Below are 17,159 nucleotides of genomic sequence, written 5' to 3'. Positions count from 1 at the left end.
TCCTTTCAGACTCAAAAGCAATGAACAGCTTTGCTGGCCATTTGCAGGCATAGCTCCATTGAACAGAGAGGTTGAAGGGAAATTAAAATTCATCTGCAGCAAAGGACATACTTCTCATCCTAATAAGCCAAGCTGAGGAAGAAAGTTTGGGCATAATTAGCATTCTAGTCTAGATATGTCAGTACAAGTTTCTGTTCAGAAATACTAATGAGATAATCCCATTCTCCTCCAACAAAGCCCACCCAAAGCACCAGCAGAATCCAAACCAAGTTCATCTACTGAATACTCCAGTTTGTCTACCAAGTCACTGAAACTGGGGAGGCTTTTGAGCCAAAATGGTCTTCAGRTAAGGAAGTACTTTCCCCTTGGAGCAAGTCTTTGGATGTTTTGTTAATTAACCCTCAAGCTGAAGTACAGAGCCACATGAATCCTGCCATACCTGCACCTTAAGGCATCTCTTAGTACTTTTATGGAGCTGGTCTATTAGACTTGTCAGTAGTTGTATTCTTTGAGACAGTCTGCTTTTATGACACAATTTCTATTCCTGCAGATATGCTAGGTGAAATTTGGTCTGTGAAAGCAACCAGCCATGTGCTTTCCTAAAGAAACTCTGACAWGTCCCAAATTGCCTTTTCTGTGCTGCTGCTACAGGAGGTCTGTTAATATTCTTACCAAGAACTTGTAATAACAGTATGAAGTTCAATAGTCAAAGTGATGTTAGACACATTCTACTTGAAGACACTGTTGAGGCCGTTGTTTGGATCTGCTTTATTGATTTGGATTTGGGGTTTTTGGGGTTTTTTTTACTTTTTTTAAAATACAGCCTTAGGCTGACATCTGGACAAATACAGGGAAGTCTATATATTTGAGTTACTGTTTTAATATCCAGGCTACCTCCCACAAACCAATTAACACCCCTCTCAGAACTAGGAAGAACAACAGCAAAGCACTATAGAAAGCATTCTTTACAACAGAGATGGCAGGTACTTGCCAGACTGTAAAGTGCATTTTTTGGGTGGTRGGTGGGTCAAACATTTACCTGCATTGCCACAGGAAAGTCTGTTTGTGCTTCAGGTGGGAAAAACACATCAACAGCTTTCTTAACAAATGGCTGATTTCCAGTAGCTGGCTGACCTACTTCGATGATGTGCAGCTAGGAAGAAAAGAGTTCATGTCACAAGATTGCCTGTAAGTACAGCCACATGAAAGAAGTTCCTTTCCTCAGATATGCCACTGAAGTTATCTGCCATATTTGGCCAATGCAGTCTGGGGAGCTGTGCTCCACACATATTCAAAATGTTAAGTTTTCTGGAACRTGATAAATTAAAAACTGGGAGAAGATTAAAAAACCAAAACAACCACACTTTCTGTGAAAGCGGACTATTCTTATTGAAGACAACACATTCAAAATGCTTTGAGTCAGACTTATCAATTTTGCAGGATGAGACTAGAAAAGCCAAGACATTTTTTGTAGTGTCAGCACTGTACAGACTACTCAGCAGTTGTGGCATACTCAATGCTACTGAATTCCACATTCAGTTTGATGCAAACAAACTACCTACAGAACTACAGGAACACAGCTGTAGATTTTACCTTGCCTCCTGCAGGACTCCTCACAGCAAAACAGAAGAGGGTAGAAGGTTTGGCATTTCCCTCTATTTTGAATTCTGCAAAAGCTGCTGCATGGCCTTCTATAGGTTGGGAGACTTTTCTATCAACTGAGTAAAGCTGCATTGCACCAACCACTCGATTTTGCTAGAARAGAGAAAGGTCAGCTTTTAGAGATAAGATTTCAAATGTTTATAGCAAGACYCTTGGGACAGTAARCTAAAAAGCAGCAAATGCCTCTCAYCCCCTCCTCCAACACTCAAATCGAACTAAAAGTCAGGCTACTGCTACACAAAAGATATTTCTSAATTTTTTATTTACAGAAACCAAAGTTAAATTACAGCAGCTATTAAGTGAATTGGGGCCAGGGCTCTCCTGATCATCTGTGTAAATGCTGCTTCCAGGAAACTTACCTGTGCTGAAATTCCTATCAGCAGCAGCCATTTTTGGTGTTCATCTGTTCTGTAATTGATGATTTGGCAGCCTGCAAGACTAGCATGTCTATCAAACATCTTTTGGGGTTGYGATTCTCCCTCCATGCTCCAGTGGTACACTGCTGTCTCTGTCACCAAGGCAACTGTATTCACAGATATCCATTTCCAGAAGATCACTTCCTCTGCCATTGTGTGGGCTTTCATTTTACTTTTCATCTCAATGTTAAATATCTGAAGTGTTTTCCCRGCTAGTATGACAAAATCCAAGAAACATCACAGATCAATTACCACAATGGCCATCCTGTAGTTTGCCTATTTACAAGCACCCAGTTTAACCCACTGTTCCAGTGGCGTTACAGACAGKGTTAGTGTCCTGTCACATCTGAGTCTCCTCTGATACTTGACTCTTAACAGAATCCCCTTGCCACCCCCAACAACTATACCATCCCAAAAACAAAGAAATCTTCTTATGGGACACTCACATARACATTCCAACAACTGACAAGCACAGACACTTTAACTATAAGCTGTAGTAATAAGAGTCTAAGCTACAGAGCTTGTGTAAACTCTTGTTTAGTTGGCAGCACTGGTATGCTAACTTACAGATGTCTTGTAGATGTCATTCTATAATTAACAGAAATAATAGCTCCAGTTTGTGTCAATTAAGTAGCTGATGTAGATGACCTGGACTGAGTCAAACAGCACGAGACCTAAAACAGCTGGAGACAGCCAAAAATTACAGCTCCCATTTTATTCCTCTGTTGAATGAACTGCATACTGAACTAGATGGGCTCTGCACAACAARTACCTACTGGAAAGGACAGCTAAAAAGTCAGAAACACTATAGGAAGGTTTGGAGCTTTAGTTCCAGTTAAGATTGCTTCTTTATTATTTAGGAAACAATACTGCAGGTTTAGGCTTGATTTTWGTATTCCTTTTAACTACCAGAAATCACACCCTACTTAAAGGTAGGCTTAAAATCAATGCTAATTGAACCAAACTATAAAGAATAAGGGAATCACTTTGACTTAGTGAAAGGAATAGATATTTTATTTYACTGCAGATGAGACAACTCAGCTCCAGGAATATTCTTTTCTGTTCACAAGACACCCACTCAGAGTGCTGGAGTATTGGCTTGTAATGCCATTATTTCTATCCAAACTTCAGAAGTGTTTCCTGTTAGTAACACTTGTGACTGCCAAACTGGGAGATGTTCGCTGATAGGTTAAGGCTGCTGGCCACTAAGAGTTACTAATCCCAAGCTAATATGTATCTAAAACTGCTCTATAATGTTTTAGCRTAATTTATACATATATTAATCATGTTCATTTAATGCAGTGCCAAGAGACAATGCAAGACTTCACAGCTACCACAGGCAGCATTTGCTGCCTGGTTTAACTGCATAGAGAACTGTCAACCTGTTCAACTACATCCCAGTTGCTTGTTAGCTTTCCTGGGACCAAAAGCAGCCTGCCAATGAACACCTTGCTCTGCACATGCACTTACTGTTTTAGACAGGTGCAGTAAGCCCAGGCCTGTAARCTGATAGCTGGAAACAGCACAGTTACTGTGTTGGACAACAATTTGTCCAGCAATGGCCTGGTGCTAGCAAGAGATGGGTTTTTAAGTCCCATAATGCACAGCTTCACATGCAGCAGGCAGACAAGTATTTGTGGAAGGGCTCTGGTCACCATCTAAACAACAATCCCAGTATCTGCATACAGAAACTGCTCTTAAGGACAGTCTTCCAGAAGAGGAAGCAGGACCTCTTTCCCAGTTTTAAGAACACAGATGAAACTGACAAACAGTTAAAAGCTCATTCTTGTCTCTTCTAGACTAAATTTAACCACTGTGCTACAGTTGGAAATGGCTCTAGAAGTTTCACTAGGCAGTTTAGCCCTGGATGTTGGGAGCTGCAGGAGCCACAGCTTTCCAATTCCTTCAGAGTGGCAACATAAATTCAAATTTCACAACCCTAAACTGTAATTCAACTACGAAAAAAAAAAAAGTGTTATTTGGATTGAGAAAGCAGGACCTGCTACAGAGTCATAGTGWGTCTACTTGAATACTTTATTAGGCCAAGATTTGAGACAAAAAGCAAGACTTAAGCTTTTCTGATCAAACTACCAAACTGAGGACTCTATTTAGTCTATACAGGTGTAGCCAAGTAGACAGATTCAATTTTTGAACGGTAACACAAGAATTTACATTTCAGTTCACTGGAGCATAAAGTTTATCCATTCCACAAAGAATGGAAGCACCCCCAAGTGATGCATTCTCCACTTACAGCCAGTGCTGAGCACTCCCCGTACAGAGCAGCACAAAAGGACCATGAACACAAGGACAATGCATAAACCTCAGTACACCAGGAGAATGCCACATGCAATCCAGAAATGAAATTGTGCACACTGTATTTCAGTTTCAATCAATCAATCATTTCATTTCTTTTGTTGAGGGTGGGTTTCTGTATTTATTGCTCAATAATCCTCAGATTACGAGCAACTCCCAATCATGGTACAGAGTCACAATATGCAACCATTTTGACTACTGAAGCCTCACTTGATCAACAGGGAAAAGTCTGGAGTGACAGACTGACTTAAACCATGCCATCAGGTTATCACGGATAACATATTGGTTAGGTAGCTCTATTAACCCTCTTTTCCACCCAACCCTCTGATTATTAGATTATTTATAGGAGATACCATTAAGTTTGCAACACTTGACAACACCACTTTGCACATCAACATTAACTCAGCCTTGTCTGTTCAGAGGRCAGATTTATTCCCTCTGAATGGACAGAACAATACTCCTTTTGAGCAAGACTTAACTGGCAAGAATAAAGCTATATTCTTTGAAGCTGATGATAATCCATTTAGTTAGTATATTAGTTTTAAAACCAGATTACATAGTTTCCTTTTATGAAGTACATGAAACTCTGCTAGTGTAGAGAAGGCACTTTCCTTGCCAATTGTTTGTTTAAAAGGGGTCCAAGATAAAGGACAGTAAATTCTTTAACAGATGTGATATTTTTTTTCATTGTTACCTTTACCCACACCCAGGGTAAGGCAGGCCTTTGCAAGATGCATAACTGCCTCAACTGAATCACAGATTCAGCTGAAGTCAAACATTCACACTTTAGTTTTCACCTGATGTCAGTGTAAGTCTGAGRTCAAAGAGAAGAAGTTAAAGGTTTTGTGCCACTTCTGAGGACAGTTATTTCTTGGACCCCTAAGTAATTTCACCATGATTTTTCACAATAAAAAACACACTTAGGCAGAAATGAATAGCACACAGGACATGCTAGCAGAGGTCTCTCATAAAAATATTGCAACTTCATTTTGTCTATCAACTGTACTTCCACCACATATACACACAAACATTAAAAGCACACTCTCCTCCTTCACTCGGTACAGTCAATAGTCAAAGCAGCCAAATGGTTAGAAAYGAGCCAATGGAGAACATGATCATTGTAATACCAGGTGAGGATTAAGATTCCCCCACCTGGCCATGAAGTGAACTGTCAAATGGCTACCTTAAAGTTCAGTACTTTTTATGAGATTGGACCATTCTGTACTATCAAACATACAATGTCAGGACAAAGTGCACTCACCATCTGTTTAGATAAGATGCAGGAAGAAAAGTACATAGTCAGTAACAGTTATTTAGATTAAATACCAGATGTTGGTCATTCGAGAAAAGAGCCAGAGATGTATTAAAAATTACTTCTTTGAGCTCAGAGTGCTACTTAAAGGCAGTAACAACACCACAGGTAGCAGTAAGCAGAGGTCTTCCTGCTGCAAGACCTCATGATTGTCAAACTTAACATGCTTGTTATGTTCAGACTTTACACTTACTGGCCATCCTTATGACATTTTTGCTGTCATCTAGTAAAACATTCAGAGCTACAAGAAAGGGCCAGGACAGGGCAGAAAATAAGGCTTTACACCCCTATTCATCTATACAAGTGTCTATTATATTTACAATACCTGTTTAAAGGGAAAGTATACCAGATGCTGACCTGGTCCTCAGCGAGGATAGGAAGCTGCAGTGCCAGGTCCAAGCATCTCACACCCACTTGGAGGCAAATCATCCAAAGATTACTGAAAGATCTACTGCCAAAAATACAGCATGCAAGTTCAGGCAAGAATTCTTATCCTCAYATACATTCTTCTTAGAAAGTTTACATAAAGTTTAAGAGCATTCATAAGCAGTAATAGAGCTAAACAGTAGTTTTCATACTGGAATCATAAAGGGTTACTCACCTTTTAGTGCTATTACTTTAGAGGCTGGATTCATGATGGCACTTTCTGCAGAAATTGGACGTCTGATGGGTGTTGTTGGATCGCTCATGTCAATTATCACTACTTGTGCCTGCTCCCCTACTTTCTCCCTTATGCAGATGAATTTGTCAGATTCCATTGTTAGGGTGCTGAATCCAATGTTTGCTGGATTAATACCCAAATTTTGGAGCTAGGWAGACAAAAAAAGAGTGCTTTATTATCCTTCCCATGCTGAAGGTGTAACTTAAGCCTCTCAATCGAAAATCTCCAGAAGAAAATGCAGGACTGATAATTTTCTCTGACTAGAGTGTACTTTACTGAACTATGACTTATCTTCTGATTTTCTTTGTTGCATAGGTAAAGTACTAGACAATTGTCAGTACTCAGGTCCTGAACATATTCCARATTTGTATTATTAGACAAACTACAAGAGTTTTAATTTAAGCATTTATTACTTAACCTGGTTCCAGTAACGTGATAGATGGTACACCAGCAGCAGCATCACTACTACAGCTCTAGCACGGTTGGCAAATTTGATGTTCAAAACTTAAGTGGCAGAACTACAATGTTCAGCATCACTGGATAGTACAGAAAGAATCAATTACCCTTATGCAACCCACTCCTAGCAAGAATATGGAATGAAGTCGATACAGCAGGTCTCAACTGACCTACAAGTGGACTTGTTCCTCTTACTTCACAGAATGTAATTCTAACCAATCAAAGTGTTTAAAATAAACAATAATTTCTTCTCTTTGCTCAAGATGTCATGCCATTAGGCTCAACAAAGGCAGGGATTGTAATGCTGGCCCCCTCCAGCCTTATGCCCAACTCTAAAAACATAACTTGTGCTCAACCACACAACAGTAAAAACAAAGTAGTTACTCTTAATGTAACCTGGAGTCATTTTGTGCCACTGAACAGACTACCCTACAAGATGGCTCATGKTCATCCTTTTCTGTTAATTTTGTTTCCATTCACTCTCAATTTCAGGTTAACAGGAAGAGGTGGCAGTGAACAAACATCACGGTTTCATTGGTCCACAGTAAATCAGATTTACCTAAGCAGCACAYCCCAGTTTGATATGTCCGCAAGCTGCATTTTATGTAACAGTAAGTGTGACAAGCCTGAGCACCTGCTTTATGCCCCAWAGCAATGCTTTTCAAGCACAGGAACTGTATCACTTCACTGAAGCTTCTCAAAGGATTAACCCATACTGCTTTTCAGTGCACTGCAAGTGAAAAATTACCACCCTTAAGGAGACAGGACGGAATCTACCACCAGCATCACTGAGTCATTACACTCCCTTGACAAATACCACCAGGAGCTTCATACAATAGACTAAATCCCACGGGCAAGAAGTCCTATGATGGCATCAGGAACAGTTTTAGTGTGTTTGAGCTGGCTGATCATGGCATGTTACAGCTTCTGTAAGTGAAGCTACTCACTTAAACCATAAACTGGGTATGTAACAGAGATACCTGTAAGTATGGTGTGTCAGGACTGCGCCCAAGAATGCCTCAGGAATTGYTTGTTTTCTGTTGAGCTGACTAATGAAGAGCTATTCAGCTCAGTAACTGCTAATCTCAACAGACTCAAATTTCAGTAATGTAATATAAGCCAAATGTACGCATGCGTAAAAAGACGTTTACTCATTCCCCAAGTGTCTCTCAGCAGAACTAAGAGCCATTCAGCTAACACCTCACTTCAGGYGTAAATACTCAATGCACACCAGTAAACTTCAGCAGGTGCCATTCATTCCAAAAGAGAATCAAAGTTTAGGTGCAAGGGCATCAGAACACGTTGGCACCTAGAGTTTTGAAAACAAATCTACCGTGCAGATGACTATTACAGGCTTCTGTGTCAGGAAGGAAAGTTTTCATACCAAGACACTTCTCATATGTAACACAGAACGTTTTAGCAACCAATAAACATGCAAGTTGTAGCTCTGTCAACTTCTGTGACCTTGAACAACAGAGGAATACATGGTAGGTTCTTAATTCCACCATTCTTGCTCACTTGCTCTACACCAGACGATATCCACATACTGTCACAAATTACATGTTCACATAGTAGACACTTAAGCACTTTAATGTTGAGCATGTTTCTGAATCCATCTGCCAATGGAATACAGTCCATTATAAGAGACTGATTGTCACAAGAGTAGTCCAGAGATTTAACTGCAGCACAGCTAAGTTCCTAACTTGATTTAATTAATCCAAATCCAGATGTATTTCCAGACTACTGAAGCAGAAACACAGSTTCTTCAAAGTCTCTTCTCAATTAGTGTGCTTCAGTATGACCCACTCTTCAAGAGACAGCCTCTGGCCACTCATTTAGCATAGTGAGAACCTTGAGGCATTTCCTACCTGAAGTTCAGCTTTAAAACTACCATTATACACTCCAAAGTCTGGTCCCTGCTGAAGAAAAGATTTTGGCTATCTTCACTATGACAAGTATGAATTTGCATCACAAGCTGGTATTAAAATTTTCTGCTTTAAATTACTACAAAATCTAGCTTTCAGAWAATGTAAAGCCAARTTCTGCTTGAGTATCACYGCCATCCTTATTATTAGGGAAACCYRTCACATCTTTTAAAGGCTAAATGCCAGTACTCCCAAAGGATGGTCACATGAATATTGCAATCCTCAATGAATAATGACAACACTTCACAGTTTAGCAGTCTGAAAACACTAGAGACTATTCCTATTACTATTAGGGGAGTAGTACGTATCCTCCTGAGAAATCTTCGGCAGTGTAAGAGGTGTATTCTATACAGACTATATATATGAACATGAGCAGAATCCCTCTAGCATCAAATAAAGGGACATCAGACAGCATCACTTTTACCTTGGATGGGACAAATCTGCCACGATGATCAACGTTGCCTCTCCTGCCCTAACACCCATTATGTACACACACAGCGTGGAACCAGCTTCATTGTCAGGCTGAATGAACCAGGTAACAAAGATCTTTGCTTCATGGATATCTGTACTACTACAGGCTGGATTAGATATCTTAAAGAGTTTTAAGCATCTTATAGATACTGAGAACTTACTGACATAGTAAAGATTAAACCAAGATGTATTATTTGATTCTCAACATGAATGAAGACAAAAAGATATTCAGGATTAAACACCGTTATTAATCTGATATTTAGTCTTTCCCTAATCTTTACCAGCATTGTACCATTTGATAAGAAATGAAGTCAAGATGTCTTTTACACAAGAGCTCTACTAAATACTGGGCTTTCTAATGCATTTCCCTTACTGTGGAGTGCAGCAATCCAGATCGARTCAGTACAGACCAAGGGAGATACTGACTACCTCCAGCCTTCAAACTAAGTCTGTTTCTCTAATCRGAAATACTTAAACCTAACTTACYGTCTAATACTGACACTCCAGTAACYTGGACCTACCATCAGTTAAATGCTGGAGTCAGAACTCTGCGAATTTAATTTCTCTCCAGAGTTCAATAGGGATCCCATTTCAGCTTCATGCCACATAATTCTAATAAAAATGCTTTTTGGGGGTGATCAACTACTCTTTTTAAGGCTTTTAGGAAAGAGTAAGGCTTGGACAGAGGCTGTATGTACACAAATAAAAACTGTCTGCTAAAAGCTCTGTAAGCCCTTTTAAACGTACATATCCTCTTAAACATAACACAAACCAAGAATGCAGTAATAGCTTCCCATAACTAACTCATAACTATCTAAAGTTATATGCACATCCTTAATGGGGATGATTACAATTGTTGGGCATCCCTTTTCACCTTCATCTTGTCTCCTACTGTAGCTCTTATTTTGACAGATGAAGGACATCAAAGAAGTATGTAAGACCCAAAACATGCAAAACCACTGTGTCACAGGTTTTARCTGCAGCTGGAATTAGGTTTTCATCTTAAGTGACAGTTACTCCCTAGACAAAAACCTATTTCTATATGTCTGTGATGAGGACTGGATCATCCATCAAATGAGTATCACTACCATGTGCAGGGCACTTTTGAATCCAATGAGCAAATATGGAATCTTCATCACTGAACAGCTGAATCAAGTCATGATATTTAGCCCTACCTTTTGAATATAAATCTAAAAAGTCACTTACAGCGTGCAAATATCCTGAGTGCTTTTYAAGTCCACATGTCTAGCCAAAGCAAATTCATGAAAGCCATCCAGCTCAGTCATGCCATTGCACAACAGATAGTAATACTTTCTTAAGAAGACAAGCCAGACTATCCAAACAGAAAGTAGTTTTGTCTTGAAAATGATGGAAGTAACTGTACATCCTTTATGGTTAAAACCAGGACACTTTAGCCTGTCAATGCTGCCAACAAGATAGGCTCTCAATACGTTGCATGTCACGAACACAATCTTTCTCACAGTAGCTGGCTGTGCTCAGCAGCCTGTATCAGTTATTGAACAGAAAGCACAACTGTGTGTYTGTGCTTTGAAGGGATGATCGCTCCAACCTTGGAACCCGAGACCKTACTTAAGGAACAGTATTCCCCATAGACAAGCAAAGACTTTTGCTAGTGAGAACTGAAAAAAGCTCAGAGGCACAAAAAGACGCTTTTAAGACAAAAGCAATGACTAAGTAAAGGAAAAGTTTAATTTTAGATCGGAACACTTTGTACACTGGATTCTAGTAGTWWTGCTTCCAGTCTACATATCAGTATATCTGATCTTTCACAGCACTTCCATTGTAAACTACAATCCCCTTGCAGAACTTGGAAGAGTTCAATGTGGTAAATAATTTATAATTCACTGATCCAACAGAAGCACTGGACTTAAGAACCTGATTAAATCACATTAGCTTAAGTAGTATGCACAAGTAATTCACTGCAGCRGGACTTGGCATAGTTCGCACTGCTGCAGCTGGGCAGTCACCAGACAGATAAAAACTAAGTCCTTGTCTTATTCCCCTCCCTTGCTATGGGACTTAACTACAATATTCTCTGGGGTAAAAATGAGCAAGATGAAAGTTCTTTATGAATTGTGAAGACTCATAGTGACAGAGCTCACACTTAAAAATAATAATTCAATTTCATTAAATGGAGCTAAACAGACTTCGAGTTCCTTCTACTACATTAAGACCTGGATATATATTTTTTTTTTCATTGCAGCTATTCTCCATCCTTCAGCTCCCAAAAGACTTGAATGTACAAGCTATAACTACTTCAAATTTAACGTGCCCTGTGACTAGCAGTCACTGTTGCTGCACAGRCTTGGAGCTACTCAGGAGCTAGTCAGAAGGACAATCAACATAAAGCAAGATGAGCTGCAGGAAGAATGTAAACAATCTGCTGATCCCTAGCACTCCTCCAATTCTATGTGGACCAAGATCCCTGTTTCACTTCACACTACCATTTATCCACTTCCAGCAAGAGAGTGGGAGAGAAGAGTTCAGTTTTTAGCACTGCAACTTATGTTTAGCTTCTCTAGAGAGCACTTTCAGCATGGCTCTTCTTTCAGTAAAGTACATGTAACTACCTCGGGAAGWCTCTAAACTTAAGGGAAATAATGTTTCATCAGCAACAGGCTGAACTTGGAATTAATTATAGCACTAACKGATACTCTAATCACTTAAAGCCATAATAATTAAAAAGGCTACAGTAGAAACAGTACACAGATTGAATAAARGCACAGGAAGATTTAACTTCAGATCACGGAAACACACAACAATTACATAGAATAGTTAATTTTTCTGATTTGTCATAAAGCAGCACAGTAAATTTGCTAAGCTAATTTTAAACATGACAATTTAACCACGGTCAAGACGATTATTTGGAAGTAATGTGGGTAGGGGGGGGGAAGGAGAGAAATTAAGCTGATAAGGTTAAATAAGTGTAGTAGTATTATGAAGGCACAATGTTTTCACAAATTCTCTACCAGTCAACAACAAGCACCTCGTAACATAATTCATGACTCCAGATTCTAGTTTACAACATACAATACTGAAATTAGAGCTGATGTAACTGTACTGCAGATATCCAGCCAGAGCAAACACTGAGTTCTTACATTCCTTCCATTTTCCCTCCCTATTTATCCCACCATGTAGGGACAATTGCAGAAGCAGCATGAGGAGGTTACTGCATACCTACTCCCAGCTACTACTGATCTCAATCCCTTTAGCAGAGTACCACTTTAGAGCTCTGCACTCTGCCTGGGGGAGAAGCAGAAAAGAGTGAATGCTGAACAAGTTTGCTCCTACATGTTAGCAACCCACATCCTAGGGATCTCCCTGCTCCTCCATGCAGCTTTCATGCTGAGGAAAAGTGACTCAAGCACACGTTTAGCCTYTTCAATAAGATCTAATTGTTTAAGAGCAAAAGCAGGTGGTAGCAAAAAATAAAGTATGACTTCAGTACAAATCCTTTAAAAAGTGGGGGCTCAGTCCCTCACCCAAACCTGAGGTACCACAACGCTGATAYTGGCAGTGTTGCAAGACACACAACACTGGTAATCACAGAAAGAGACATTTAACATGCAAAGCAGCACAGTACACCTCTTGCATATCAAGTGTGATGTCCTCTCATTGCTATTGTATAGATCAAACACWATCAGCAAGATTGGTTATGCTTGCTAATTTTAAATGGTAAGAACTGTACACTCCCCAAGGAGAATCTGACACCAAAACCACTTTGATTCCAAGTTTCTTACTCAGACAGCTGTYCCATAGCTCTTAGGAACCTATTTGAGATTACTACAGTCACTACTATAGTGGACACCAGCAGGGAGGGGCGTGGAGTAACTGTAGAATTCTTCACTATGTTAAACTCTCCTAACCCATGGAAATCCAGAGGATAYAGGTGTGTCTCCTCCCTTGGACACRAAGATTAGATATTTCTGGAATTCACTCTAATTACTGTTTTTTTCCAGGCTACAGCTCCTTCTAGGGTCACCAGGGYAGTTCCTCCAGTTAAGCAAAAAAAAACACTTCCCGAAAGGAGCTGGAAGTGGCTGCAACCATTTCCCAAGCTGAAATGCCCTAAGTGGCATGAAGTCCACACTGGGGGATGATATTCAGTTCGTATTTTGAAATGGATGCCTGGTTTGACAGAAAGGGGCGGTACAGCGACAGAAGGATGACTTGCCAAGTCCACTTCCTGTTCTCTCATTCATTTAGCAAATTCCTTTAATTCCTGCCTCAAACTGCACGTTCAGAGACYGCTGTTCTCTCACTCCATTTACAACCTTCCCTCACCACCAGTTCATAAGGAAACAGATAAACCGGTTTGTCTGTGCTACATCCATTAGCCATGGATCTTTCCCAATGCTGGAATTACGGTTTTCACAGGATATTAAGATATCCTATTGTCATTTATCCTATCATGTCCTATTCCATGTCATTTTCGGGGAATGATTTTTTAATACTGTTATGTTTGGAAGGAGGCAGAGAGGCTGTGCAGCTTYCAAGTCCAAAYGGTTTCTTACACCTCATCACAACAMTTTCCTCACAGCTGCACAAAAAGAGGTTCCCAGGAGCCYTCACGACCCATAGGCCGATGGTCGTTTAGGTAAAAGGGAAAAACCACGATCCGCCTGCAAGAYTGCGGCGTTCACCCGAAGTGAGGCGGGGGAGCGCCCGCGGTGCCCAGGGCGAGCAGCGCGGCCCCGGCGCAGCGCCTCCCCCTCCCCGGAGCGGGAGGTCCCTCCGGCGACGAGTGACTCTGCACAAATCGCGGCCGCTCGGCACGCCGCGAGGACGCGGCTCCAGGGATGGGAGGACGGACGGACGGATGGATGTACAGAAGCGGCAGCGCAGAGTCCGCACTGGGGGCGGGTTCGGCCCCGCGCGCCTTCCCGCGGCGCCCAGCGGGACGGCGGCCGCGCTCTGAAGGAGGGGACGGAGCGGGTCCCCCCGCGGCCTGGGGCCCCTCTCCCCGCCCTCAGCGCGCCCCTAGCCCGCCTAGGCCGCGGCCCCCCTTCTCCGAGAGACGGGGTGAGGCAGAAGAAGGGGAGCCCGACCCCACGACTTCACCGCAGCCCCCCCTGCGCTCACCTGGAAGTGCTCCTGGAAGCGAATKGGCAGTATCTGGGCCATGGCTGGGGGCGAGCTCCCCAGGGCAGGGGCGCGGGGCAGGGGCGGGCGGTAAAGCGGGGCTGCCGCCGGTACTCCCCTCACGGCGGCGGGAGCGGCGCAGGCGCGGAGCCCTCGCTGGGATGGCGCTCGGAGCGCCCGCCGCCCTCCTCGGCCTCAGCGCGGGGCCGCTCACTCRTAGGGATCACTCCGCACCTCCCTAGCCTGCCAGGGTCTCCTCAAATAGTCCCTCCCCKCCGCGCTTCTTCTCCCGCCCCTCGCCGCCGCCTCTCGCCCGCTCTCCCYCTCCCGCCTTCTGCCCCGCTATGCCCCACTCCCGCTGAGGCTACGAGCCGGGGACGGGACTTTGAGGAGCAGGGGGTCCCCGCCGCCGCTACGGCTAGCAGAGAGGGGCGGGAGGGGCTGTCCAAGTGCAGGTATCCTTCCGCTGCTGCCACACACGCTCACGTGACCCGGCCCCCTCCCCTGCTCCTCCGGCGCTGCCGGCAGCCCAGCGTGCTGCCCATGGCTGGGGCTGCTCCCGGGATCCCCTGGCACCGACCGCTGGGGCTGCTCCCGGGACACCGTGCCACCGACCCCTGGGGCTCCTCCCGGGACACCCACCGACCGCTGGGGCTCCCCCCGGGACACCCTCCCACCGACCGCTGGGGCTGCTCCCGGGACACCCTGCTACCCACCGCAGGGGCTGCTCCCGGGACACCCTCCCACCGACCGCTGGGGCACCTCCCGGGACACCCTGCCACCAACCGCTGGGGCACCTCTTCACCCACCCTCACACAGAACCCCAGGTGCTCCCCGGCCCACCCTCACACGGACCCTCGGGGCCGTCCCCTGACCCACCCTCACACGGATCCCCAGCGCTGTCCCGGCCCACCCTCACACGGATCCCCAGCGCTGTCCCGGCCCATCCCACCCTCACACGGATCCCCAGCGCTGTCCCGGCCCATCCTCACACGGATCCCCAGCGCTGTTCCGGCCCACCCTCACACGGATGCCCAGGGCTCCCCCCTGTCCTTCCCCACAGCCGCGCGGTGGTGCCAGGGCCATGCTCCCCTCAGCGCCCCAGGACTCCGGCCGGAGGTGAGGAGGAAGACATGGAGCACCCAGGAGCGGCCTGGTGGGCACTGGAGGATGGGAGACACCTGCCTGGCACCTGCCGTCATGGCTGGCCGTGCCAAAGTGCGACTCTTCTTCTCCTCCTCCTTGGCAGCCCCAGAACTGCCAAAGACACTGGGGTCTGGCTGGCTCAGACACTTGCTCTTGGCCCACCAGCCATTGATTTATCCTAGCACCGTGTGGGCTTTGCTACCTGCAGTCACGCCCAAAGGTGGGAGAGGGGGTTTATGACCACTTACCACCTAGGAAACCATCCAACTATTCTGCCCTGTTAAATTTCTAAATAGAAGTAGGGCTCCTTCCCCAAGAGTTGACATTGTGAGTTGGAAGCTATTGAATAACCAAAAAGTGTAGGGTCCAACGTGCAAGAAATACACCTCTTTTTTCTTTTTACCCTCACTCCTAGTCAGCCCATTAGCATCAGATGAGGGAGGTGAAGGTAACATCAGTGCTATTATATTTCTCCTAAATTACAGTAATCCTTTGAGGTGAAAACGGCTGCAGTGGTGCTAGTTCCAGCAGTTTTATCAGAGCATTGTATTGTTCACATTTTCCCAGCTCTGGGAAACAAGATTATAGGAGAATCTCTAATGCAAAGCTGAACAAGGGACCCCTGAAGACTCAAAACTAGAAGGCAGATTAAAACAATTTCAAAYACATTACAATTTAATACCTCATTATTTTCACTTAACCTCATTCATTTTTAATACATGGAGTTGGGAATTACCAAAACTGGGTTAAGTTTCCAAAGGAATCACAGGCATGGCTCACTCGGATACCTGGGTTCCCTCTGGCACAGAGTCACAGGCTGCAGCTCTGGGGATCCCTTGGTCATGAATGGGTAGCCTGAAGGTCCACAGCTGGACTGAAGAACCCCAAAGCAATCCATTGAACAGGTGGCTGGGAATAAGGTACTGCTGAAGCCCCATCCCTGTGGAAATCTGGGATCTGTATCTCCCCAAACGACTCAGGATTCAGGTCATACACCAAGGTCCGATCTCTCAAAAGAACAAAGCAAAAACTGGAGCTAAAATGGAGACAACTTTTCTTTATGTGGTCCAAAGAGGTTTGAGTAGCATCTGCTATGCAGTTTTGTTAGTTGCAGTTGATTTATGGTGGGTTATGAGTTTCTAAATGAGGGCAGGTCAGCAGTGCTGTACACACAGACCACCAGTGAGACATCAGGACATACMAGTCACCAGCCCAGTATCTATCATTTTGGTATAGTGAGCTTGTTCTGTCAACTTCCCTCCCTCACATTCACTTTATGGATGCTAAGTAGTTATATCCAGAGCTCCTATTTTTGCTGATTTATAGCTARCTATCTTAAAAAAAMCCCAAACAAGCCACAGACTTCCATCACTTACTGTACAAATTAAGTAGTCCTTCTTAAGTAGTGTACATAGTTATATGTATTTTATATCATTTATATTTTAAAGAAAATTGTGACAAAAGAAGCAACAGATTTGACTCTGAGCTATTGTTATTATTGAGAATTACAAATGCACAGAAGTCACTGTACTGTGTGCCATCTCAGTAGTCTGGCACTAAGCTGCTGACATGAACTAGAGAGATCACTGGCTAAGGAAACCAAGGCTCMTTTAAAGTATAATTAAAATTAAAGGTCTGTTATATTATTCACTCCAATTTTAATAATATAATCTTTCATGCCCACTCCCAGCTGG

At 43.5% G+C, this 17,159-nt stretch overlaps 1 protein-coding gene across 1 annotated transcript in view; it reads right to left on the bottom strand.

The window, feature by feature from the left end:
• Positions 1–14,549, bottom strand: part of CLTCL1 (clathrin heavy chain like 1) — a 34,416-nt gene extending 19,867 nt beyond the window's left edge. The window contains exons 1-5 of the mRNA XM_057380746.1: positions 14,320–14,549; positions 6,305–6,512; positions 2,022–2,290; positions 1,594–1,755; positions 1,040–1,153 (exon numbers count right to left, since the gene is read on the bottom strand). Of these exons, the coding sequence (XP_057236729.1) occupies positions 1,040–1,153; positions 1,594–1,755; positions 2,022–2,290; positions 6,305–6,512; positions 14,320–14,361 (795 nt within the window). The 5' untranslated portion in view covers positions 14,362–14,549. The remainder of the gene's footprint in view (positions 1–1,039; positions 1,154–1,593; positions 1,756–2,021; positions 2,291–6,304; positions 6,513–14,319) is intronic.
• Between the last annotated feature and the right edge of the window lie 2,610 nt (positions 14,550–17,159).

This window comes from Malurus melanocephalus, unplaced genomic scaffold (assembly GCF_030028575.1).
Source record: "Malurus melanocephalus ecotype Western Australia unplaced genomic scaffold, MMel_1.1 scaffold_470, whole genome shotgun sequence".
In the NCBI taxonomy this organism is placed as follows: Eukaryota; Metazoa; Chordata; class Aves; order Passeriformes; family Maluridae; genus Malurus; species Malurus melanocephalus.
Note: the sequence above shows the minus strand (reverse complement) of the source record. Positions and strands in the feature narration are given on the sequence as shown.